Source organism: Pongo abelii, chromosome 9 (assembly GCF_028885655.2).
Source record: "Pongo abelii isolate AG06213 chromosome 9, NHGRI_mPonAbe1-v2.0_pri, whole genome shotgun sequence".
In the NCBI taxonomy this organism is placed as follows: Eukaryota; Metazoa; Chordata; class Mammalia; order Primates; family Hominidae; genus Pongo; species Pongo abelii.
In genome coordinates, this window is record NC_071994.2 from 90,468,883 (window position 1) to 90,495,494 (window position 26,612).

Sequence of the window (26,612 nt, forward strand, 5' to 3'; positions counted from 1 at the left end):
TCCTAAGCTACCACCACACAATATATTACAGATTCTGAGAAGTTCTGAAATAAAGAAAACTATTTAATACGTTCTATATTTATTCAACTACCAGAAAGAACTGAGAAGAAACAGCTTATTAATTTCAACTCTAATGCTCACTTTGATCTGTTATTAGTGGCTGTATGGAACATTGCTGAAGCTTAACAAGATAACGTGACACAACTGATGAGCAATTCCTACCCGGCAGATGTGTGGGCCACTGCTGGTCCATTATAAAGTATGAAAAATGCTACTATAAGATAAACCTATGGTGCTTTCAATACTTGTCCCCAGTTCCCTTTTTCATATCTCACTTCCGGTATTTAAGAGCCAAGTAACAGAGGAAGGAAAAGGGGAAAGAATATTATGTTAAAATGCAAGGAAGGGTAAGTCTCTATTAATTTTACTCTCTAATCACCTATTTCTTCATCAAAATTTTAGACATTTATGGATCCAGTGTGAGCAATGATTTAAACATCTATTCTGAAAATGTGAAGAGAATGTAAAGAGTGAATAAGATTCTCTTCTCCTCAGTGAATAGTCTATTAAGACTATTTTAATAGAAGCCAGTTTTACAAAGCTGGGTCATGTCAGGTAATTGATGAGTATGTCAATTTCTCTGTAAAAGCTACCTTCTCTGTGGAAGACAGATCTAAGCTGCTGTGGCCTCACATGTTTCTCTCTCGAGGGATTCTTTTCAAGAAAAGAATAAGCAACCTAAGGCAGCATAACTACTTTATGAATGTGAACTGAACTTGAGTCAACCTTTTTCTTAGCTGGGTCTTTACCCTTTTCGGTTCACGTCTACTTAGGTTACAAGTATCATTCTTGGGAGAGCTGATTTGACATGTGAAAACAGAACATAATAAAGTAGAAAATTACTCACATAAAAAAGTGCAGACAACTTAGAAACAGCAGACAAGCAGGCTCAAGCAAGAAATTCATAAGAAAACCATAATCTCTCCAGTCACTCTCTGATGAATAAATAGGCATTAATTTGCATAAGCCACCAGGAAGTGGGGAAGCTTGCTTTTAATAAAAAAGTTAGAAATTTTTGAATGGAGCTCACCCAGTTTGTTCCTCAGATGTGGCAAATCATATATCCCCACAGTTCCCAGCTGCATGAACAAATGACTGATAAAATCAGTGACATCCTACAAAGAGTTTACAATGGTAAACTGAGTCATTATGTTGAGATTAAGCATCATCATGAAAAAAGACGTAAAATAGTTAGGCAGGCACTCAGTGCTAAACTTCTGATACTTTCCCTCCACTGAAATACTCTTACAAGTAAACCCAAAGTTGTTTAAAAAAAAAAGAAAAGAAAAAATGCTGAGCTTGATATATTGAATCCATATTTTAAAAAGCATACCTATCTCAATAAGTCTTCTAAAATTGTTATATCTTAATAATGAACCCAGAAGGCTCAGTGAAAAAATGGCACAATATTCCCAAATCTTTTATTGTAGAAACACAGGCGACATTTCTGGCTGTGTGATAAGCTTGAAATTTATTAATCATTAGCACACAAAGTGAGAAATTAAATCATCTAGTATGGATTTCTCAACATAGAGTTCTTGTTTCTGTTTATTTTGTTTTTGAGACAGAGTCTCATTCTGTCACCCAGGCTGAAATGCAGTGGCACAATGTTGGCTCACTGCAACCTCCACCTCCCGGGTTCAAGCGATTCTTCTGCCCCAGCCTCCCAAGTGGCTGAGACTATAGGCGTGCACCACCACACCCGGCTACTTTTTGTAATTTTAGTAGAGAGGGGTTTCACCATGTTGAGGCTGGTCTCCAACTTCTGACCTCAGGTGATCCACCAGCCCCAGCCTCCCAAAGTGTTCTTGTTTTGGGTAGCAACTTGCTTTAGAAACACTGATGGTCATTTTTTTTAGCTTATAGTTCTATTAAGATTGGATGGCTCCAAACAAGAGCTCAATTAGAAAGCCCTAAGGTTTGCTTCACTATCACCAAATAAAATTTCCAGCCATAATGAGTCTACTTCCCCTCTACATATTTCCTCAGCCCTTGGGTAGCTTAATCTTCAAAATAAAATCTGAGTCCCTTCTCTACTGCTCCCTTTTAGAGTCAGTTTCTTTTACTGCCTCAGAGAAAGTAAAATGAGAAACAGTAAAAGGTTAGAAAGGCTATTCAGGCTGGGCGTGGTGGCTCACACCTGTAATCCCAGCACTTTGGGAGGTCCAGGTGGGCGGATCACTTGAGGTCAGGAGTTCAAGATCAGCCCGGTCAACATGGTGAAACCCCATCTCTACTAAAAATACAAAAATTAGCTGGGCGTGATGGTGGGCACCTATAATCGAATCTACTCTGGAGACTGAGGAAGGACAATCTCTTAAACCCAGGAGGTGGAAGGAGTGAGGGCCTGGGCGACAGGGCTAGACTCCATTTCAAAAAAAAAAAAAAAAAAAAAAAAGCCTATTCAACAGGAGGTCATTTTTTGGAGCTTAGTTTGTTTTACAGGACTTCCTGTCTCTGGGCAATTTGGTGGAGAGGATGCTACACAGAGGAGCTTTACGCATGATCATCATTAAAAATGAACAAAGTACATAAGAGCACAAAGAAGAAAAAATAATCACTTATCCAGCCATCATGTAAAGTCAGACATAATTAAGCATTTTCACAGTATTCTGTTTTGTGTTGTTACACTGTGTGTGTGTGTGTTTTGTTTTGTTTCAAGACACAGTCTCACGCTGTCGCCCAGGATGGAGTGCAGTAGTGCAATCTCAGCTCACTGCAAGCTCTGTCTCCAGCGTTCAAGCGATTCTACTGCCTCGGCCTCCCAAGTAACTGGGACTACAGGCGTGCGCCGCTATGCCTGGCTAATTTTCATATTTTTAGTGGAGATGAGGTTTCACCACGTTGGCCAGGCTAGTCTCCAACTTCTCAAAGTTCTGGAATTACAGGCAGGAGCCAAGTTAGCCTGCATTGTGTTTTTATATAGGAGATTGCCTGCAGGTACTTTTAAGAAGTGCAAATTTGCTAAAGTGTGCCAAGTACAATGAAATGGTAAATGCTACTAAAATCTGATAATCTTACAAACTGGCCTGTAGATAGTATTGTCTTTTGTTTTGGCCAGCCCAGTGTTTTAAAGGAAATTTGAATTTGAATGCCTCTAAGACTGTTTCCATCTTGCCACAGGCCTAATTACTCCTTATTAGTTTACATAAGGTTATTTCAAATGCTTAGATACCCACCCACCTGAGTGGGCCCTAAATTTAATATGTAACTCCCATAAAGTGCTCAGATAATAAAATGCCTGGAGGATGCTGAGTAAGAAAAAATCTTTCATTATTTTTTATTATTATTATTATTTTGAGACGGAGTCTCGCTCTGTCACCCAGGCTGGAGTGCAATGGTGTGATCGCGGCTCACTGCAACCTCTGCCTCCTGGGTTCAAGCAATTCTCCTGCCTCAGCCTCCTGAATAGCTGGGATTACAGGTATGAGTCACTGTGCCTGGCTGAAAAAAATATTTTAAAAACATACCTAGTACCTCCTGCTCAACTCAAACTATGCAAAAACTTTAGATGTCAAAGTTTTATTCCTTCCAAACTTTTATCTAGCTTTAAGTCACATCCAAATACATGTATCTCCATCCCTACTATACCCCCAATTTCTCAAGCTGTTAAAACCAAGTTTTAAAAAGGCTTAGAAATCTCAAATCATAAAAAATGTTTCTCTTTCAGATAAGCCCCGAATAAGCAGAACTTAATAAAGCAAGTTTCTAGCAATAGGAGCTATTCTGATTGATTCCGAAGTGGAATGCCGAGAATGGGGAAGAAGCTGTGACTCTCCTGGTGAGATGCAGGATGCTGAGGGAAGCAGAAGGTAAAAGCAGGAGCCTAAAAGAATGCTGGGGTGTGGAAAAACTACTCAACGTGCTTTTTCCTATTCTCAGTCAGCAACAACAATCAATACAAAAGATTTCGGTGACCCCAAAATATGTAGGAAGTTCTCCCCACCAGCAAGCAAGCAATCAATTCTGCAGCAGACACCAGCTCAGTGTCCTCCAGTACAACTCCAATGCTACCTACCAGGAGACAGTTGCAGATCCCGTACGTTAAGGGCTTAGTCCCCAAGACTGCCTGCCCACTTTAGACACCAGTCTCAAGTCCAGGCCTCCAGAACTTCTGATGGACTGGCTTCAAATTGGGGTTCCCATAACCCCCTCTTTGGGTTCAATTAATTTGACAGAGTGGCATATAAAACTCGGGGAAACACGTTTATGATTTATTACAAAGGATATTTGAAAGGATGTAAATACACAGGCACTTGAAGAGATTCATAGGGCAAGGTCTGGAAGGTTCCCAGGCACAGGAGCTTCTGTCCCTGTGGAGTTAGGGTGGACCACCCTTCCAGCATGATGAGTTCTTCTTCACCTTCCTGTCAGACCCTACGTGTTTAGCGCTTCAGAATTCCCTCAAATCTGTTCTTCTTGGGCTTTTATGGAGCGTTCATTGAATACACATGATTAAACATGGATAACCATGTTGAAATGTAATTTGATTACAAGGGCATGATCTAAACCTAACAAGGCCTGTCTGTTCAGATTCTTCTTGGTATCTCTGTGCAGTGTTCCTTCTGCTAAGGTATGGGGCAGAATACTCTCTGGTATGAGGGTCTTAGAACCCATAATCAGATTAGAGTCCTGCGGTGGGCAGATGAAAGGAGGGTAGGAGAAGATCAGAGAGAGAGATTCTGGTTTCTGTAACAAGGGTCTTGGGAGTGAGTTATGAGCCAGGAACCATGGACAAAACCTACATATGTCATAACATACAAATACTCTGCATGTACCAACTACTCAACAAACTCGAGCAGCAAGAACAGTAAGAAACAATCTACTTCAAGCATATCTGAAGCATATATAAAGAGGGTAAAAGGAAGCAAGTTGTAGGCTTCCAGTCAGTGGAGAGGTTTGAAAATCCAATTGATTTGTAGGATAACAACAACGATGGGAGGTAAGCATGGCAAGAATATGTCAAATATTTCTGTAATGGCAGTAGGTTGAGTATGTTTTTGTTTATGTAAGACTCTTTGAATAGCAAATACTACTCAAGTTTTGATGTTTTCTCCTTTTACAAAAATAAATTTTAATGTAAAAGATGCTTTCTAATTCTATAGGAACAATTCTCACATGCAATACTTATTAAATGGGCTTGTGTTTTCCTTGAGTTAAGCATCCTTTCAAGCACGGTTTCCCCAGCTGCAGGAAATACCCTGATGCTTGTGGTAAAATCTGTAAACTTTCTGTATTAATAAATGTCACCCATCAACAGTGGATGACTTTACTATTCAAAGTCAACTCCATCTTAATATCTTTCTTAAGTTTTTAAACTCTGCTTCCCATCACTCTTGCAATTGGATTTACTAAAATAACATGACATTTTATCACTTTGCAAACTATGTTTATCTGGGACTACCTGATTATATTAAGTTTCAAAAACAAGTATCCTATTATATTCTACTCTGCCTAAGGAAATTATGGTGCTTGCCATAAGACCTAACTACTGACCAGAGTGGTTGATTTTTCTGCAGAAAAAGAAAACATGGCCCTGATAATGGTTCTGTCAAATGGGCACTTTAAAACGTACATATCCTGAAATCAGTAGGGCAGGAGTATTTTTTCTATTGTTATTCCTAATGAAAGAATAAGGATTCGATCAATGCCATCCAGAACCATATGATTAGGCAGGGTTCTACCCTCCAACAGCATATATATTAATTCTTTCCAACTTATGGTTGGGAACACATATAACTTTATTTGGCTTTAAGAAGTGATTTTCTATTGACCTAATGTGACTAATGTTCTTAGGCAATGGCAAAACACCAAATGTACTTACACCGTGATTCACAAGAAGTGATACAATTCTTCATTCAGCCACCAGCTAATTCCCTCTATCCCTACCAGCTTTGGACTACTATTTAAGCTAAGAACAAACTGATGAAAAAATAATAAAAGAAGAAAACTGCTTCTGTCTATATCTATTACATCTCTGGTAATTAAATAATGATTTTAGAAGTTTCCCCACCAGTTTCTCCAATTCCGCAGAATTTAAGAATCAAAAGTTTTCTAAGTCAAAAGAATAAACTATGTACTTGTCTATTTTTATCTACTCCTCATCTCCTAAATAATTTATTTAACCTATTTCCCAACTGAATTCCATTTCATTCATTCATTTTTTTTTTTTTGTAATAAATTGACTAGGTGTCTATTGTGCGTCAAAGAAGAGACAGAGACAGAGGAAAAGAAAACGACAGAAAATTATGTACAAGGTTTATGGTACATGGTAACAATTGCCTTGAATATCTCTTCCTTTGCACATGCATCCCACAGGCAATTGATTCTTAATCTGAAGTCAAAGAACCTTTGAAGGGCTGTGACAGAGTCACTGTAAGAGGTGTTCAAAGGCCTAGGCTCATCAACATATACACCGAAGATTATTTTCAGGTTAAATATACCACATATACACTACAATTTTTAAAATTTATATAGATACTATTATAAGTATGTTTTTTACCAAAAAAAAATGCATACCATCTGGAAATGATACTAAAAATAGTTAACAACTGGTTAAGCATGGGTTTCCACTAATTCAGTGGACCGGTGGCCATCAACAGCTAGCGTGGACAAACTGGTTTCCACCAGCTGCACATCATACCAGCAAATCCAGTTGAGGAGAGGCAACCTCTTCCTCTCTATTTCATCATTTTTTTTCCATATTAAAGAAAGGTCTTTGTTTTAAAAATATTTCTGGGAGTTATTATTCTAAAAAATGTTGTAAACTTGCTTGGACCGCCATAACCTTGTGACAAACCACAACTCCCATAAGAAATTATAACAAGTTTAGAACTAGGCCTTTGTTGGTGCTTTGCCTTTTATCATATTTAACAGAGTTATTCCCTACTTTCCCACTTCTTTCCGGATGTTTTAAAGGCTGTAAACCTTTCACCATGAAAAAGTCTGTCTTTAATTATACTCTATGTATAAGGAGAAAAGCCTAGTTTCAGGCTTATGTATCCAATTTACTTGAACCATTTAATATTTAGCTGAAAAGTTCCAGCTTGAGAAGAACAAATGAAATGGGCTGCAATTTGTGCTAAACTATTTTAACCGTGAGTATGTTTGCAATTGGAAGCAGTGTGTTAGGAGAATGAAATAGTTCTTTCCTAGTGAGAGAAGGAAACAAGCTGGGTTGACTTGGCTACCTTTTACTTTAACCAGCCTAAGGGAGTAACTCCTAGGTTCTCTCTTTCTCTTAGTTTAGAAGAAAAAATTACTCAACATATTTAGTACATTTAGCGTAATGAATCATTTAGGCCTATCACTACCTCATAGCCAACAGGTAGTGAAAGGAAGGATAGCATAATAACTGCAAGAAAACAAAATGTGTAATCTCTATATCTTTCCTACAGATTCAGAACAAAACCAAATGACTATGGCAACATTTAGAAATAAAGTGGTAGTAATAATGAAAATAAATTAAGAATTTAGTCATACTTACCAAAATGTAAATTTTAAACATAATTTATACATATTCAAACGTAGCGTTGGTATTTCTTAAACCTACTAAAATCATAATTTTAAATAAAGTGGCAAAATTATACCAACTACTACTCTTAGGAAGACTGGTGTCAATTCCAGTTATCTTCTTAATCTAAAATTAAAATTCTGAGGGTCTACTAATCAGAAGAGGTTTCAGATATCAAATCACTGAAAATGTAAATCCAACTTCCAACAAAACTAACCTTAAAAAAGGCAAACCACTTGTAGTCATTCAACACAATCTCAAAGCCTTGGTTGTAAATGATGGTGAAATGGCCAGAATTGCCAAGGTCATCATATGCTGTATCCAGCTTCTGAAGGTGCACCACTACTTTTTTTTCTTGTGGTCCTAAAGAAAAAAAAAAAAAGCACAATAAAGGAAAATTATTTGGATTTCAATAGGGGAAAGAATCCCCCAATTTCAATTATAATTGTGCTGCTTTCCTTTCATGCTACCCAGTTTGAGCAGTCTGCCTAGTGAAGAAACCAGAGGCTCCATCTTGTTGCCTCAAACAGTTCCTGCTCTCAGGCAAGACTGTGCAGTTAGGCTCTAAAAATTTGAGATAATGCAAGCAGAAGCAGTGGCTCACGCCTGTAATCCTAGCACTTTGAGGGGCTGAGGTCAGGACTTCAAGACTAGTTTGGGCAACATAGTGAGACCCTGTCTCTATAAAAATACTTTTTAAAAATTAGCTGGTTATGGCGGTGCTTGCCTGTAGTCCCAGCTATTTGAGCGGCTGAGGCTGAGGTGGGAGGACTGCTTGAGCCCAGGAGTTGGAGGCTGCAGTGAGCTATGATTGCACAACTGCATTCCAACCTGGGCAACACAGAGAGACCTTGTCTCAAAAAAGAGAGATATGCTATGCAGCCCAGCAGGCAGGGAGACCCCCAAAAGTACAGCACCTTTCCAGAGCATCCCAACACTGAAGAAATTTTTCCACTGAAGAAAAGGAGAAACGGGGAATGTTGAAAATTACAGGCTTCCGGAAACGGAGAAAAGGCAAAATGCTAGTCAAAAGTGGGAAATGCAAGAATAAAAGGTATGACAACAAAAAGATAAATAAACAGACTATCAGATCCTAAGGAAAACAATGTGCTAAGCCCAGGAGAAGACAGAAAATGATCTATTCGGAGAAGAAATGGGGTACCTTTCTCCTCAAAGGCTCTACAGTTTAGAACCTCATAATCTGAATCCTTCCAAAGTTTATTCAGCAAACTAGAGGTTTGTATCCTATAAAACTAATTTGTGCTGATAGGAATGAAACGTTTAACCTTTATAGATGAGGGCTCAGACCTGTGGGTGCCTTTAATTACTGGATTAAGGCCAAAGGTAATTTTATAGGCAGAGCCTACCTGAAAATGGTTCAGCTGTGTCCATCTGGAGAGTTCTATATTTTACAGTTTTTCCATGTTTGAGATTAATGCTCTGACATGGGAGATTGCATGTGACAGGGCAGTGCAAATCCTGATCTCTTTCTGCCCCAACCTTCAAACTCAAATTAAAAAAAAAAAAAAAAAAAAAAAAAGGCCGGGCGTGGTGACTCCCGCCTGTAATCTCAGTACTTTGGAAGGCTGAGGCGGGCGGATCACGAGGTCAGGAGATCGAGACCATCCTGGCTAACACAGTGAAACCCGTCTCTACTAAAAATACAAAATATTAGCCGGGCGTGGTGGCATGTGCCTGTAATCCTAGCTACTCGGGAGATTGAGGCAGGAGAACGCTTGAACCCAGGAGGCGGAGGTTGCAGTGAGCCGAGATCCCGCCACTGCACTAAGCCTGGGTGACAGAGCAAGACTCCATTCTCAAAAAAAAAAAAAGTTACAATGTTCAGGATTATGAAATGCTATACAGTCAGTTAAAAAGGTCTTTCTTTAGTAACAAATGACTTAATCTTTGTTCTGCTGACAAGAAAATTATAGCTGATTTTTTACTGACTCTGCAAAAGTCACAGGCTGTAAGAGGGTTTGGGTAGACCACAGTGTGACTCTTCTAACTAGTGATTGTCTTTTTTCCACCCCACCCCCTTCACTAGGTTTTGTTCTAGGGGTAACCATGTTATCTGAAAGCATATGGAATATCTCCAGTATGTTCAAACACTAGGTATTTATTGAGAGCCTTCCATGAGCCAAGCATTGTGCACGACTCTGGGCATTTCTAATTACTAGGTTCAGAGTTAAGTTTTCTTTGTTATTATTATTATTTTTTTTAATTTTTAGCTCCCTGCAATGCATGAAACAACGCAGAGTGGTACTAGACGTTTTCTAGTACTCATCAACACACGCTCAAACCAAAATCGCTGGGCAGAAAGTCCCTTTCCCACCATCTAACAAAAAGAGAAAACTTCTTGCTATATCCTCGACAGTCTTTGAGCTCATCTATCTTCACTAGTACAATAGTAATAAAAAATAAAAATAAATTTTAAAAATAACGCTACCAGATCGGACTGGAGAATCAAACGATTGCAGTTCCCAAGTCTCCCTCAAAGCAAACAAAATTAAGCGGGAGGGATAAAAAAGTTCTTGATAAAAGTGTTGGGTCCCCAAGATAACCAATAAAGTGTGGAGTTAGAAGTTCTCAGCAGATGAACTTTAATTTCGCGGGCCTGGGGGAAGAAGGTCCCCAAAGGTCCCCGAATCCAGTCAAGATGCTCTGGCCACCCACAAGCGTCTGCCTGGGGGGAAGCGGTAGTTGGCGTGGCGCTGCGTTAGGGGCTCAAGGGCAGAAAGGACGACCCGGAGGACTGCCGAGCCGGCGGCTTACCCATAACCGAGCAGTTGACATCGCGCTGGGAACCGCTGGAGCCCACCTGGAAGACCCAGGTACCCAGCAGGTCAAGATAGGTGCAGTTGGCAGGTGTGTCGCAGCGCACGGCGCGGTCGCCGGAGAGAAGCAGCAGGAGGGCGGCGAGCAGCGAGGCGGGCCCAGGACCCATGCTGCCGGGAGCTGAGAGAAGAGGTGAAGAGTTACCAGGAAGCCGAGCGCTGCGGGCTAGCGGTGAGTCCACCGCTAGGCGCCCGCCTAGAAATAGCTACGCCGGCCCGGAAACCCGGGGGCGGGATCACTGAGCAGCAGGGGATTGGGGGTTGGGCGCCAGGCGAGTGCCCGTCCCTGAAGCGGGGACTTGGGAGCGCGCGCTGCCCCTCACTTTACTGCAAGTGGACCCAGAACTAGGGAAGATCCCAGGCACAGATTTTTTTTTTTTTTTTTTTTTTTTTTGCCGAGGGACGTTTCAAAATTTTGCACGGCCAGGGTGACAAAAAGAGGATTTAAGACCCACAAGAAGTCCTCACATGACCCAGACTTCGTTCCTGTGCAGTAACGTAGGGAGAGAAGGAAAGGATGTGGGGGGAATAAGGGGGTGGGTCAGGTGAAAGAGCGCGACAGAAGGAGAGATCTAGCAAGTGGAGTTCTGTTTTACTTGCTAGTCTTCCCCTTTAGTCTTTTTTCTCAGGTCCAGTTGCCTCATAACCAAATTTTTTTTTCCTCTGAAAAACTTAGCTAGCTAACATCAACTATTCCAGCTGTTTGAGAACTTATCTTCCTTCCGTTTTTCAACTCTTCCTACTTTTTTATGTGCTTGATTTTGTTTTGTTTCCTGGTAAATGCTGTTTGCCTGTTTGCATTCAGCAGAATTCAGTTGTTGTGCAAACCTGCAGTTTTGGTGTATTAGCGTTATGGGGGTTTTCTTTCTGGCACGCACACACATGGCTCTCTCAGAGATGATATTGCTCAACCCCTTTTATGTTACAGAGGAAAAGCAGGAGGCCCAGAGAGAGGAAGCGGCTTGCCCAGGGTGAGAAGGGTGAGGAAGGAAGCTAGCCAATGGGAGAAGGCTGGTCTTATGAACCGTTCTAGTGTGCCAGTCTGATCGCCAAAAATTATTAGGTAGCACTATTTCCAGGTGCCTCCTTGCTCAGTTTAAATATCACCCTTTTCCGTAAGAGCCTCCCGTTCTTTCCTGGCTTTTGTTGGTAATTGGGGCTCCTTTCTCCCAGTGAGCCTACTAGGTGTCAGGCCCTGTGGACACAGTGATGAACAAGACAGACCTGATGTGTCCCCGTTTTCTTTGGGATATGAATTTTTGCCCCCTTTACACTGGTCACAAATCAATATTCATATGTCCATTTTTTTTCCACCAGATTATAAACATTCAAAGAGAGCAGGTCCAAATTATTCATTTATATCTCCCTAGATTCTGGTTTATTCAGAAAGTGTCCTTGAGTGTTAAAATAAGTGTACTTAATATTCTTATCTTGGTTGCCAAGCTTGAAAGCCAGTTTCAATGAGGCAAAAGGAGTTGTCCTTGAAAGTTCAGAGGTGAAAATACTCTTCAATGGGGGCACAAATTTCAAAAGCCTGGGGCGGGGTTGGTGGGGGGAGTTGGGGAACACCTTACTTTTAGGTTTTATATACCTTCTTAGAATTAAAAGCTGACATTGTATAATTAAGCTAACACACTATTTATTTAAAGATACCATGACAGATTAAGCTTCCCTTCCTGAATCTCTGGGAAAGTGTGTTACTGATTGTTAAAACATCAAAATTTGTATTAGGTCATCAATATTGAAGAGCCAGTTTAGATTGAAATTTCTTTGATGAACGTAATCAAAGTAACACACTTAATTGTAAAGTAGTTTAAAACAGTCTTTATTCAATGATTGAATAATAGAAAAAGATCTTGGGGACCTCTTAGTCTAATGGATTCATTTTAAAATTGGGAAATGGAGATTCAGAGAGTTAAATCACTTGCTGAATGTCATATTGCCACTCAGTGAGATTTAAGAATGAACCTCAGGCACATTGATTTTCAGTTTAGTTTATTTCTACTAATCTAATAATTCCCATACTGTTCTTTCTCAAAAATAACTACTAACTCTCCATTCCACACACACACAAAATTGATTCTCAAACCGAACAGACCCCAAATCCTTTACTATTCTGAAATGAAATTAATATATAAACCACTTACACACTTAATAAAAAGAAAAGTAATGCCAAATGTAATATAAAGAAGAAATCAGATATTTTAAATATATTTCTAATATAATAAGATATATCCCATCATGTGAAATGTTCAAGTTTGACTGTGTTGGAAAACATAATGAGGCACTCAGATACTTGCTCTTCACACTTCTGTAACCACCCAATGGATTCACCTGGCCTGCTGCCTAGACAGAGCCAATTTATCAAGACAGGGGAATTGCAATGGAGGAAGAGTAATTCATGCAGAGCCAGCTGTGGGGGAGACGGGAGTTTTATTATCACTCAGTCTCCCCGAGCATTCAGGGATCAGAGTTTTCAAAGATAATTTGGTGGGTAGGGGCTTGGGAAGTGGGGAATGCTGATTGGTCAAGTTGGAGATGGAATCATAGGGGGTCTAAGTAGGTTTTTCTTGCTGTCTTCTGTTCCTGGGTGGGATGGCAGATATGGTTGAGCCAGATTGCTGGTCTCAGTGGTGTTAGCTGATCTATGGAGTGCAGGGTCTGTAAAATATCTCAAGCACTGATCTTAGATTTTACAATAGAGATGTTATCCCTAGGAGCAACTTGGAGGGAGGGAGGGTGCAGACTCTTGGAGCCAGAGGCCACATGACCCCTAAACTGTGATTTCTAATCTCGTAGCTAATTTGTTAGTCCTGCAAAGGCAGACTGGTCCCCAGGGAAGAAGGGCGTCTTTTCGAGAAAGGGCTATTATCAATTTTGTTTCAGAATCAAACCATGAACTGAATTACTTCCCAAAGTTTGTTCCACCTATGCCCAGGAATGAAAAAGGACAGCTTAAAGGTTAGAAGCCAGATGGAGTCAATTAGGTCTGATTTCTTTCACAGTTATAATTTTCGCAAAGGTGGTTTCACTTCTATGTAAAATTGTAGAATCATGGTAAATGTGATACGAACTTTTTTCTGAGAATACAAATGATTTCTGATGAGTTATAACTCAAATCCTTATCAAATAATCTCTCAAACACCATACCAAAGTTGTTGATGTTAGACAATTCTTGGTCAAATTCCCAGGGGAACAAAGTAGAATTTTCTGTTGAAGGTTTATCAAGAGGTTGCATTCCCAAAAATTCAGTATATGTTAAAATTATATAAAGCAAAAGTGAGCTTATGTGCAAAACACAGTCTGTCACTAGGTTCTCATCATTAAAAGCAGGTTTACAAAGAGGCAGCATTACTTAGCAGTGGTTCTCAAAGTGTAGCCTAGGACAAGGGACATCAGCATCTGTCTTAGTCTGTTTTCTGTTGCTAGAACTGAATACCTGAAACTCGGTAATTTAAAACAAAGAAAATTATTTGTTGTTCAAAATTATAGTTGTTCAACTATAATTGTTGAAAATTATAGTTCTAGAGACAGGTAAGTCCTAGACAGGTAAGTTCTTGCTGGTTGAGACTCTTTGCAGAGTCCCAAGGTAGTACAGGGTATCACATGGCAAAGGGGGTCATAAGAGATGGCCAAACTAGTGCTTGTTACAGACTCACCCTCATGATAACTAACCCTTGATAACTCCATAATCCATTAATCTATTAATCCATGATACATTCATCCGTTCATGAGGGCACTGCCAATCACTTCTCAAAGGTCCCACCTCTCAACACATGACTTTTGGGGGACAACCTGTATTCAAACCACAGCATTCTGTCCCTGGCCCCCAGAATTCATGGCCTTCTCACAATTCAAAATACAGTCATTCCATCCTAGTAGTCCCAAAAGACTTAATTTGTTCCAGCACCAACTCAAAAATCTAATGTGTCATCTGTGAGTTTGTGAAATCAAAACAAGTTATCTACTTCCTAGATACAATGGTGGGACAGGTATAGGGTATACACTCCCTTTCCAAAAGAGACAAATAGGCCAGAAGAAAGAAGTAACAGGCCCAAGCAAGTCAAAAACTCAGCAGAGAAGACTTAAATTTTAAGGCTGGAGAATAATCTTTCTTGATTCCGTGTCCAGCATCTTGTGCACATTGGGGGATGGGGTATTTCAGGAGGCTTCAAGGCACCCTGGTGCTCTCAGCTTTCCCAGGCAGGTATTGCATACTGCTGGTGGCTCTACTGTTCTGGGGCCTTTGGTGGCAGTCTGGCTCTTACAGCTGCATTAGGCATTGCCCTTAGGGGGGCCCTCTGCAACAGCCCCAGTTCCACTGTTCCACTTGGTATTGCCCTAGTGGAAGCTCTCTGCAGTAGCTCTACCCCCAGACAGTCCAACACATTCTTCAAAATCTAAATGGAGGCTGCCAGGCCTCCACAGCTCTTGCATTCTATGCACCTGCAGAATTAGTACCACATGGATACTGCCATGGTTTACCACTTGTACATCCTAGAGCTGCAGGTTAATCTGCACCTGTGGCTGCTTGAACCACAGCTGGGGGCGCTGAGGGGCAGTGTGCTGGAATGCAGGGAGTAGAGACCCAAAGCAGCCCTGGGCAGCAGTCCATCCCCCGGAATTATTCTGCCCTCTTAGAGCTCAGGGCCTATGAGGAAGGGGCAGCCTCAAAGATCCCAGAAATGCCTCTGGGGTTTTTAACTTCATTGTCTTAGATAGCCTTTGGCTTCATTCTATCCATGGTGACCTCTTTAGAAATCTCTTCACCATACCCAAACACCCCTTTCACTCTTAAGATGCCCAGGCTTCAAATTTTCTAATTTTTTTCTATTCTGTTTTTTTCTTATATCTTACTATAAGTAGCTAAAAGAAGGCATTTAGTAGCCTAAATACTTTGCTGCTTAGATATTCCTTCCACCAGATATCCTAGTTTATCACTGTTAGGTTCTGCATTTCATGAAGTCCTAGGACACGGACACAATTTAGCCAAGGTCTTAGCCAGTTTATAGCAGCGATGGCCTTTACTCCAGTTTCCAATACCTTGTTCCTCATTTCCATCTGGGACCTCATCGGAATGGTCTTTTCTGTTCATATTTCTATCAGCATTCTGATCATGACCACTTAACTGATCTCTAAGGAGTTTCAGACTTTCTCTAGCTTTTTGTTTTACTAAACCCTCACCAGAATCAGCCTTAATGCTCCATTCACAGTGATACAAGCTTTTTCTAGCCCGCTCATCCAAATTCTTCCAGACTGTTCATTACCCAGTTTCAAAGCCATGTTTGTATTTTCAGGTATTCACTATTAGCAACAGCCCGACTTCTTTGTACCAATTTTCTGTGTTAGTTGATTTTCTGTTGTTATAACTGAATAACTGAGACTGGGTAATTATAAAGAAAAGACTTTTATTTCTTACAGTTCTGGAGGCTAGGAAGTCCATGGTCAGGTGGCCACAACTGGTGAGGGTCTCCGTCTCCTTCCAGTGGCGACTCTGCAGAGTCTAGAGGTGGTGCAAGGCATCACACGGTGAGGAAGCTCACAAGAAATGGAGAAACTGGTTTTTATAACACATTCACTTTCATGATAACTAACTCACTTCCTTCATAGCCCATAATCCATTAATCTATGATTGGATTAATCCATTAGTGAAGGCAGAGCTCTTATGACCCAATCAACTCTGAAAAGCCCCACCTTTCAACACTGTTGCATTGGTAACCAAACTTCTAACACATGAATTTAACACATAAATTTTAGTGGACAACTATATTCAAACCACAGTAGCGTGCCCTCGGAATTTGTTAGAAATGCAAATTCCTGAGTCCCATATCTACCAAATAAGAAAATGTCTGGGTAAATCCCAGCAATTTGTGTTTTAACAATTACCTTTGAGAGGATCCTGATATAAACTAAAATTTGAGAATCACTGGCTTACATATTAATGGCAAGGACTCCAGCCAGACTACCTCTATTTGAAGTCTGGTTCTGACACTCAGCAGCTGTTTAATTTTGAGAAAGTTATTTTACTTCTTTTTGTGCCTTGGTTTTCTCACCTGTAAAATGTTTGTAATTATATTCCCAATGACTACTACCTCACCTGGCTCCGAGAAGACTAAATAAGATAATACAGATTTCTGTGGAGATCTGACTACATACATGTATTACTGTGTGTATTTCTATTGGAAAATTTTCCTTACTAATTAGACAATAGATTCCAAATACAGTTCAATGTAATCCTAGCAATCTGAATAACTCCTAGCACAAAATAAAAGTTCAAATATTTGTTGAATAAATGAATATTATGATTGATATAAATCTATCTATAATTCATAATATTTGGCAAAGAACAGTATGATTTCTATGTTCTCTGCCTCATGAATAAATTGGAAAAACTATGCTAGAATACATATCAAAACTAAGAAAGATCTTAGAGGAAGAATTTGATATATTAATATTATACTATGTTGTTTGCTATTGTATATACCTCTGTAATTAGTAGTAATGATAATGATCATAATAATTTTATTTACCACTTTACATTTTACCAAAATAACAAACATATATTAATATTATCCCATTTAATCATCTCACAATTGTATAAAGAAAGTATTACCTGATTTCTATTTTATCTCTGATCAAATTGAGGCTCAAATAATTTATTAGAGAGCAATGCCTGTGGAAGAAAAAGGAGGGAAGGAACAGGAATAAGAAGAGAAACTCAGATGACAGGGTAGTTCTCTGACACCTGCTAAAGAAGGAGGGAAAGAGGACTGGGGCAAAGAAGACTTAGAGATACACCTCTGAGATAGCCTCGGCCAGCCTAGCAGGGAACTCTGGTGCAAAGACTGCCCATAAGGGAGCTTGGCTTAAGCCCAAATGGCCAGGCCTCATACCTGTGCTGCACTTAGCAGTTGGCCTTGATTGAAAAGCTGAGGTGAATCCTGAAGCCATGATGGCTGGAAGCTGTCAGCAAAGGACACCCCTATGGCAGGTGCTCTCTGGAAGAGAAATGGGAGCAGAGCGCCACCATGGCAGCCACAATGGAGAAACTTCTGTTTGAAATTATGGGTTGATTCAAAGCATAAGAAGGAGGCTGGACCATTTGTTCAGGCCTTATGATGTCCTGGGTACTGTACTCTGTTTCTGTCTCCTGATCTTCTAGGCAGATGTCAAAACTCTCTCTCCTATGACCCCATGCTCCTGCATTCATAATTCATTACAATTATCTGAGTGAATGACTGTCTTTTCCATAAGGCTCCATGCTCCTTGACAGCAGGAATATATTATTTTCGTACATCAAGGTTCATCACAGAACCTGGTAAATGTTTATTCATTTATTCACTCAATAAAATGTATAAAAGAAAGGAAAAAAGATATGAAGCTAAGCAGGAAGGAAGGCAGAAGGAGAGAATAATGAAATTTCTGTGCAAGAAAACTCAGCTAATTAGACCTTACTATTATGGTGGACGAAAAGAAATAACAGGTTTGCTTTGGTAATGCTGCCCAGCTTGGTTGATTGCACAATACCAATGTTTCTCAAAGTTTTGTTCTCAGGACTCCTTTGCATTCTTAAACGATATACAGAACCCAAAGAGCTTTTGCTTATATAGTCAATATCTGATAATATTTACTCTATTCGAAATGAAACGTACAAAAATAGAATATTGACTTATTCATTTAACAAAAAAAATGAAAGTAATACTCTTGAAGATATAGCTGTAGTTCCAAAACAAACAAACAAAAATTAATGGGAAGAACAACATTATCTTATAGATTTGCAAAATCTTTAATATCTGGCTTAATGAAAGAGTGCTGTCTTATCTACTTCTGCATTCCATCTATTGAAATATGTTGCTTTAGTTGAAGAATATGAAAAAAACCAGCATTATACAGATATATAATTGAAAATGAGGAACGTAGAGAACTCCTGCAAGGATCCCCATAGGTCCTTGGAGCACACTCTGAAAACCTCTTCACTATAATAATTTTCCACTCTGAGATCTTTCACTGACAGCTATCTCAAAAATATGTGCCCTTTGTCATAAGGCAAAGAGGGATGGGCAGAGAGTGGTTGGATGACTATGACACAACTGCAAGAATGGAGAAACCACAGAAAGCATAGCCCTTACAAATTGTGGCTCACTAGTGTTACTTTTGTATATCAGGCATCTGAATATTCTAGGTTTATTCAGTTAAGATATGTAAAAAATAATAGGGGAAATTTTTAACGTGATGGAATAAGAGTTTATAACATTAGAAAAATAGTCATTATGCTTTCTATTTCAATAGCTTATTACCAGCTGCATAGTACATTCATGTTTTGTGTCAACCTGAGAATCATCTTCCAGATATTATTACTCCCATTTTACAAATAAGGAAACTGAGGCTCGGAAGCGATAAGTGACTTTTTAATAAAAATACTACTGGTGAATAGAAAGTTGATAATCAACAAGACTTCTGGCTTTAAGTCCGATTGTTAGAGTGGAGTTAAGAGAATGAGATTTTGTCTAATTATTGATGCAGACAAATATGAAATCAAGAAAAACAAAGATTTTACAAATGAACTATACACATGATGCATGTTGAGTCACCTGTGGAACTGTGAATTACTGAGATAGTCTCTACTGTGTGATCCCATTCTCACTTCACTATTTCTGTTAAATAAACCAAGTTTTTGAAATGAAAATTTTCAGAAGCGTTATTGTTTGCTAATAGATGAGGATTATCCCATAGACCACACTAGTAAGAGAAATGCTGAAGAGACAAGGACAAACTTCATGAATGTGTCCACTTTGCTCTGTTTCCACCAATACCACTCTGGTCCAATATGCCATAATTTCTTGCTGGACTATGGCAATTACTTTCTAATTTCATTTTCTTTTCATTGAATTTAATGCACAAGCCAGGAACCTAAGTGCCTTCCTTGGCTCTTCCCTCTCCTGTCTCCCACCCCGTATCTGATCAGTGAGTCCGACTGAGTCTATCATCACCACTTTCCTTTTTTTTTAATTTAAATGTAAATCATTAATTCCCTTGCTTAATACTCCTCAGTAGGCTACCTTTTTGTCATGTTTGAATAAAATCCCAGAAGACCCTACATCACTGGCCCCATTTATCCCTTTGATCCTCTAGTTGTTCACTCTCCCAGGAACCTGCTTTCTCTTTGATCCTCAAACCCTCTAGACTTCTCTCTTCATTACCTTTTCACTTTGCTATTTTTCTCTGCCTGAAATAATTCACATCATTTTTCAAAAAACTACTCATTCTCACTGTTTGTGAAATTCTCACTGATAAATATTTTACCTTCTCAGAAAGGCCTCCACTAACCATAATATCTATGGTGGCCTTTTCCAGCTGTTCACTTTTATCACTGTCAACTGAAAAATGAGAAAGTTAATACAGAAAAGAGAGCTTTGTTTCTTATAAAGGGTTGTAGCCTGCAGGGTGGCCATTCTGACAGGCCAGGAAGTGTAGCCTCTGTCCAGAAGCCAGAAACAGATATTTCGAGAGTGAAAAGAATAAGACAGGGATTTATACTGAATGAGGTGGACAAATATACATATTCAATAAGGTATAGGAGGAATCATGAATATTCATGAAAGGAGAAATATGTGCATGTGCAATTTTGCTCCATGCGTCTCTGTGGGAACCATGTGCAAAAAATGGGGCATTAGCACCATCTGAGGGCGGAGTTTTTGGCCTTCTCATATCAAAAGGTGAAGCAGAGGACACAAAAACCCTCACTACTCATCTTCCTATAGACTTCCAGAACCACTCCGTGGTTGGTGGTCTCTCATCAGGAAGGAATGCTGGTTGGTTATCTTGTTGAAACAGCAAAAAGAAGGGGCAGCATCAGGCATTGGTTGATATCAGTGATGGAGCAAGTATTTCCAAAGGGCTGGTTTCTGTTTAACTTAGGGTTGTCCAAACTTTTGGCTTCACTGGGCCACATTGGGAGAAGAATTGTCTTTGGCTATGCATGAAATACACTAACACTGGCCGGGCGTGGTGGCTCATGCCTGTAATCCCAGCACTTTGGGAGGCCGAGGCAGGCGGATCACGAGGTCAGGAGATCGAGACCATCCTGCCTAACATGGTGAAACCGTGTCTCTACTAAAAAATACACAAAATTAGCTGAGCGTGGTGGTGGGCGCCTGTAGTCCCAGCTATTTGGAAGGCTGAGGCAGGAGAATGGCGTGAACCTGGGAGGTGGAGCTTGCAGTAACCCGAGATCACGCCACTGCATTCCAGCCTGGGCGACAGAGCAAGACTCTGCCTCAAAAAAAAAAAAAAGAAATACACTAACACTAACAATGGCTGATGAGAAAAAAAGAAAGAAAGAGAGAAAGAAAGAAAGAGAGAAAGAAAGAAAGAAAGAAAAAGACACACACACAACTTAAATCTCATAATGTTTTAAGAAAGTTTACAAATTTGTGTTGGTCCGTATTCAAAGCCGTCCTGTGCTGCATGTGGCCCATGGGCTGTGAGTTGGACAAGCTTGCTTTAACCCTTAGGAAAGAAAGTTTAATGGTGGTTAGGAAGCAGTGGGGTTTAACGAGGCATGTCCAACTTCCCATCCCACTGTGGCTGGTAACTCAGTTTTCAAGGTTTCTCTGGGATACCCTTGGCCAAGAAAGGGTCCATTCAGTCTGTTGAGGAGCTTAAGTTTCATTTTCATTTTTCATCACGCTATTTATTTCCAGGTAATACTTAAAATTGCCTGTAATTTTTGGAATTTGTTGTGTATTATGTATCTGCTTCACTGGAATATAAACTCTATGCAGCCTGAGCCTTGTCTGTCTTATTCACTACTATATCCCTAGCACATAATAGGTGCTCAATAATATTTATTTAATGTTGATGGAAACTACTTACTCTCCAGGTTTAACTCTAACAACAACAACAACAAAAGAGTCAGGTTTATTGGGAGCAAATTTTCCTTTGCCAAGCATTTGTGTCAATAGATGATAAATTTTATATTTCTTCCTTTTTTTTTTTTGTGAAACAGTCTCGCTCTGTCACCTAGGCTGGAGTGCAGTAGTGTGATCTCAGTTGTAGCCTCTGCCTCCCGGATTCAAGCCATTCTCCTGCCTCAGCCTCCTGGGTAGCTGGAACTACAGGCGCCCGCCACCATGCCTGGCTAATTTTTGTATTTTTAGTAGAGATGGGGTTTTGCCATGTTGACCAGGCTGGTCTCAAACTCCTGACCTCAAGTGATCCACCCACCTCGGCCAACCAAAGTGCTGGGATTACAGGCGTGAGGCACCGTGCCCAGCCAAGTTATATTTCTTACCTCATACTGTTCACCTTTGGAGATATTCATCTAGCACAAGGACTTCATTTTCAGAGATATTTATCCAGCACAAGGGATCTGGTGAGCCCCAGCAGCATCAGGGATGTTACATCAACATGCTAGTGTAGATTAGTTTGGAAGCTATGAAAGTTGACCCTGAATGACTTTACATATATTTAGCTTGCTAACTTCAATTCAAGTTATAAACATGCGTTGGGTAATAGGATGTTAAACCCTATGTCAAAGGGTTTATCTTCAAAGTTTTGCAGTGTGACTTGACTCCTCTTCTCCTTATAGGCTATTGCTTAGAGGGAAACATGAAGTCAAACAAGGCAAATTTTAAACAAGCAAAACTAGAGAGTCTTGGCATGAAGAGAGCAAAGCCAGGCCAGCAGCTGGTCTAAGGATGGCACGTTTAAAGGTCAGAACTATCAGTTTCTCCCAGTTGAGAGATTTCATTTCTTTTCCAAGAATCAGATAACTTACCCAAGTAATGATAGGGGGATATCTAAAATACTGTATTTGCATAATCAGTTGCAGAAATCAGGCTCATTAATACACGACTCTTCCACTTTATTTTTTTATTTTTATTAGAGGCAGTCTCATTCTGTTGCCTAGGTTGGAGTGCAGTGGCATAGTCCACTGCAGCCTCCAGCTCTTGGCCTCAAGCAATCCTCCCACCTCAGCCTCTCAAAACACGGGGATTATAGGTGTAAGCCGTTGCAACTGGCTTCTCCTTTCACTTTAAACACAGCACCCTTCAGACGGATAGCTAGCTAGCTAGCTAGATAGATATAAAAATAGAAAGAACGTGAATAAATAACTTTGCTGCAGATACTAAAGACTAAGGTAACAGAACTCTGAAGAATAAAAGACCTCATTTTCATTGGTGCCTACTCCTTTCTTGTCTTTGTTTCTTTTACTTATTTATATTTATATTTATATTGTATGATGGAGACATAAAATTCTCTAAATTTTACTTAACATTACACCAAGTGCATTTTGCCATTGTGCTGTAATTGTCATTGTTCTTTTCCTTAACTTTCCTTTCCCCTCTTTTTCTTGCCATACACACCCTGACAAGCAAGCTAACGTATGTTCACTCCCTGGTGTGTATCCTTCCCTCTTTTATTAAACTTAACTAGCCATTTACAAATATGTGTAAGAAGTAGGGGACATATTACTTAAGGGCACAGATTCTGGAACCAGAATGCATGGTTTGAATCTTGGCACTGACCCTACCTGTGTGACTTTAGGAAACTTACTTATCTTCTGTGACTTGGTTTCCCCATCTGTAAAACCAAGATAATAAGAGTACCTATCTCATAGGGTTATAATGAAGTTTTAAATAAATTATTATGTGAAATGCTTAGAACAATAGTGTCATAGAATAAGCACTGTAAAGGCGCTATTATTATTATTTTGTTGCATATATGTATGGATTTTTGTGGCTTTTTATTTTCATGAAAAGGGAACATACTATATACATTTCTCCTCAACCAAATTTTCTTTCTTTCATTAATTCTCCTTAACCTGATTTCATTCTTAACAAAATTCTTCCATTCTTAAAAATACATTACACATATCTCTTGACATCAAGAAATTGAATTCATTTATAGAAAATAGCTGAATGGGATTTAAGGTCTGTAACACACCTATTTAAAACTGTTTTCTTATCAATGGACATTTGGATTATTTCCAGGTATTTTAGCATTATCATTTTTTGCCAATGCAAACAATGTTGCAATTAAAATTTTTGAACATATATCCTTCCTACAGATACTTTTATTTCTATAGGAATGTGATGAGAACTAATTCCTAGATCAATAGACATTGCTAGATTAAATGTCCAGAACAGACTTAGCTAATCACATTTCCACCAGGAATGTCAGTCCTTTCACATCCCACCTGACCCTTTCCTCAAACACTTCCATTCTCTTCTGAGTTGCTTTAAACTTTTTTTAATTTAAATATTTCAAGTTGTTGAAATATTTCAAATAATTGTTTTTTAATTTTAATATTGTCTCTCTGAAACACCTAAAACCTAGTTTTCTATATGGTGTGATATATAAGTTAAGTTGTCTTTTCATCTAGTCAGTGGTACCAGAACCATTTAATAAATAAATATTATTTTCCAGCCGAGCGCGGTGGCTCACGCCTGTAATCCCAGCCCTTTGGGAGGCTGAGATGGGCGTATCATGAGGTCAGCAGATCAAGACCATCCTGGCTAACACGGTGAAACACCGTCTCTACTAAAAATACAAAAAATTAGCCAGGCGTGGTGGCAGGCACCTGTAGTCCCAGCTACTCGGGAAGCTGAGGCAGGAGGATGGCGTGAATCCGGGAAGCGGATCTTGCAGTGGGCCGAGATTGCACCACTGCACTCCAGCCTGGGTGGGGGACAGGGCAAGACTCCATCTTTTAATAAATAAATAAATAATAAAAAATAAATAAACAAATATTATTTTCCCTCTAAATTTCAATAACAAATTCTGGAGTATTTTGCTGTTTTGTTTCAGTAATTAGCTTTAAAGCAAGTTCCGTCACTATTCTTTTTTATATATTTCTCAGCTTTTCTCTGGCATTTTTTCCCCTCCATGTAAATTTTAGGATCACACTTTTGTTCTCAAAATTTTTTATTACTTACAAAATTGTATATTTTTATTTAATGAAGCATTTGATGGATCTAAATTTGGATATAATTTTTTTTAAAAAACATCTTTAGATGTATTCATCTACCCTGATATTTTGTTTATTTTTAATTTATTAATTTCATCTTTTATTAGTTCTAATTTTTTCTTCCTACTTTGTCTCAGTTTGTTTTTTCTATTCTAATTTATTAACATAGTACTTAGTACCTCATTTTCAATCTTTTCCTTAAATAATAAAGACATATTAGGCTCTAAGTTTTCTTCGAGACAAACTTGCATCTCACAAGTTATAATATAAAGTGCTTCTTTTCCTTTGTATTAAAAAGTTTATAATTTATGTTTGATTTCTAGCTTGTTCTATAGGTTATTAAGGAGTCAGTTTCTTATTATAACAAGTTCAATTTTTATTATAATTTATTTTCTTATTTTAGTAGTTAGTTTGGAGAATGTGGCCTAAAAAATGCCAATATTTAAGATTTTATTAATGCTTTCTTTGTGGCGAAGTTAACGGCTGAGTTTTATGAAATGAACATATAAAAAATTACATTTTACTGCTCAACAGGCCTGTGATATACACTCAATGTGATTGTATTAAATATCTTTATGAACTTGCTTTTTTTTTCTTTTGTCTATTACAACTTTCAATTCTGAAAGAGTAATTGAAATCTTTCAATGTAACTTCACTCTAACTTTTCAGTTATTTTAATTATTTGTTCTTAACAGATTTAGTTGCTATGTTATTTGGTACACATCCATGTATGTATATTATATCTTGTTTGTAACTTATACTTTTTGCCTATTCATAAGTGTTGCACTATAGCCCTCTCTTCTGGAAATTCTGCCTAAGCCTACAGCCTCAAATGTTCTCTCAAACACTTGTCAGCTTGCCAGTGCTGGGTTTTATCTCATTCTAGCATCTAGTTAAGATTGAATTTACAAGGAGAGAATTCTAGGAATGCAAATTCTTACTGTTATTAGGTGCCTTTTGTTTTTAATTTCTAATTTTTTTTTTCCTTTTTTGACTTCTATAATGTTAACAGGCCTTCTCACTGATGTAGGGTACAAATTACTGACAACAGTATTATTAATAAACTAGAAGGAACAAAGAAATTAAGTTAAAGGTGAGCGCATGGAGAGAGGCAGCAGGTATGGGTATAATTCATTTTTTTCTTTGTTTGTTTTTTTGAGATGGAGTCTCGCTCTGTCACCCAGGCTGGAGTGCAGTGGCACGATCTCGGCTCACTGCAACCTCCACCTCCCAGGTTCAAGCGATTCTCCTGCCTCAGCCTCCTGAGTAGCTGGGATTACAGGCACATGCCACAATGCCCAGCTAATTTTTGTATTTTTAGTAGAGACGTTTCACCATGTTGGTCAGGCTGGTCTTGAACTCCTGACCTTGTGATCCCCCTGCCTCGGCCTCCCAAAGTTCTGGGATTACAGTCGTGAGCCACCATGCCCAATCTCATTTTTATAATAACAGTTACTGTTTATTAAGTGTCTATTATCTATAGACAATTTGTACATATTCACACTGTCTAATCCTTACAGGGGCACTATAAGGCAGGCATTATTTACTTCATTTTGGAAATGAAAAAGTGTTACAAACAAAGAGATTAAGCATCTCAATAAACATGCAGTTAATAAGTAGCTAAACTAGAAATCTTGTTTGATTTTCAATTTATGAAAAGTCAGATACTTATTTCTTCCCAGTGTACCACACTGCCTTACTTGTATACAGACTAAAAAGATACTCTGGTTATACTGAATAAATGGTCATCCATATATAATAAATATAATACTTTTTTAATCTTAAAAACGGTGTTTGTTCAATAAATATCTATTCAACATGCAGTACCTACTAGTAAGTGTTGCGGCTACTAAGCAAGAGGAAATGACAGGAGAGTAGATATTTTTGGAAAAAAGTTCATTCAAATGGGGATATGTCTTTGAAGCACCTGTGGGATGTAATAATGGAGTTGTCTAGTAAATGGCTGGGAATATTGATGTAGGACTCGGGAATGGTCATTCAATCATGCAATAAATATTTATTGAGCATCTACTCTCTTCAAGGAATAGGCAGACAATGAGAATACTTACAAGGTGTTCAGGCACCTTAGGCACTGGCTAACACAGTTTTTGTTAGTCATCACTGAATAAAGGAGAGCTGACATTACAAGCATAGAGATCACCCAAAGAAAGCCTATATCATGCAGGGGAAAAAGGGGAAAGAAAGGGCTGAAGATAGTTTAAAATAAAAT

At 39.0% G+C, this 26,612-nt stretch overlaps 1 protein-coding gene and 1 long non-coding RNA gene across 4 annotated transcripts in view; one reads left to right on the forward strand and one right to left on the reverse strand.

Moving 5' to 3' along the window:
• Positions 1 to 10,731, reverse strand: part of CTSC (cathepsin C) — a 44,035-nt gene extending 33,304 nt beyond the window's left edge. Inside the window, exons 1-3 of one of the 2 annotated variants that reach the window (XM_009246927.4) lie at positions 10,349 to 10,731; positions 7,791 to 7,936; positions 1,091 to 1,175 (exon numbers count right to left, since the gene is read on the reverse strand). In XM_009246927.4, coding sequence (XP_009245202.2) covers positions 1,091 to 1,175; positions 7,791 to 7,936; positions 10,349 to 10,520 — 403 coding nt within the window. In that variant the 5' untranslated portion in view covers positions 10,521 to 10,731. 2 annotated transcript variants of the gene reach the window in all.
• LOC134759422 (uncharacterized) overlaps positions 10,732 to 26,612 on the forward strand; it is an 86,756-nt gene continuing 70,875 nt past the window's right edge. For both annotated transcript variants that reach the window (XR_010135521.1, XR_010135522.1), the window contains exon 1: positions 10,732 to 10,903. This is a non-coding gene — a long non-coding RNA (uncharacterized LOC134759422). The remainder of the gene's footprint in view (positions 10,904 to 26,612) is intronic.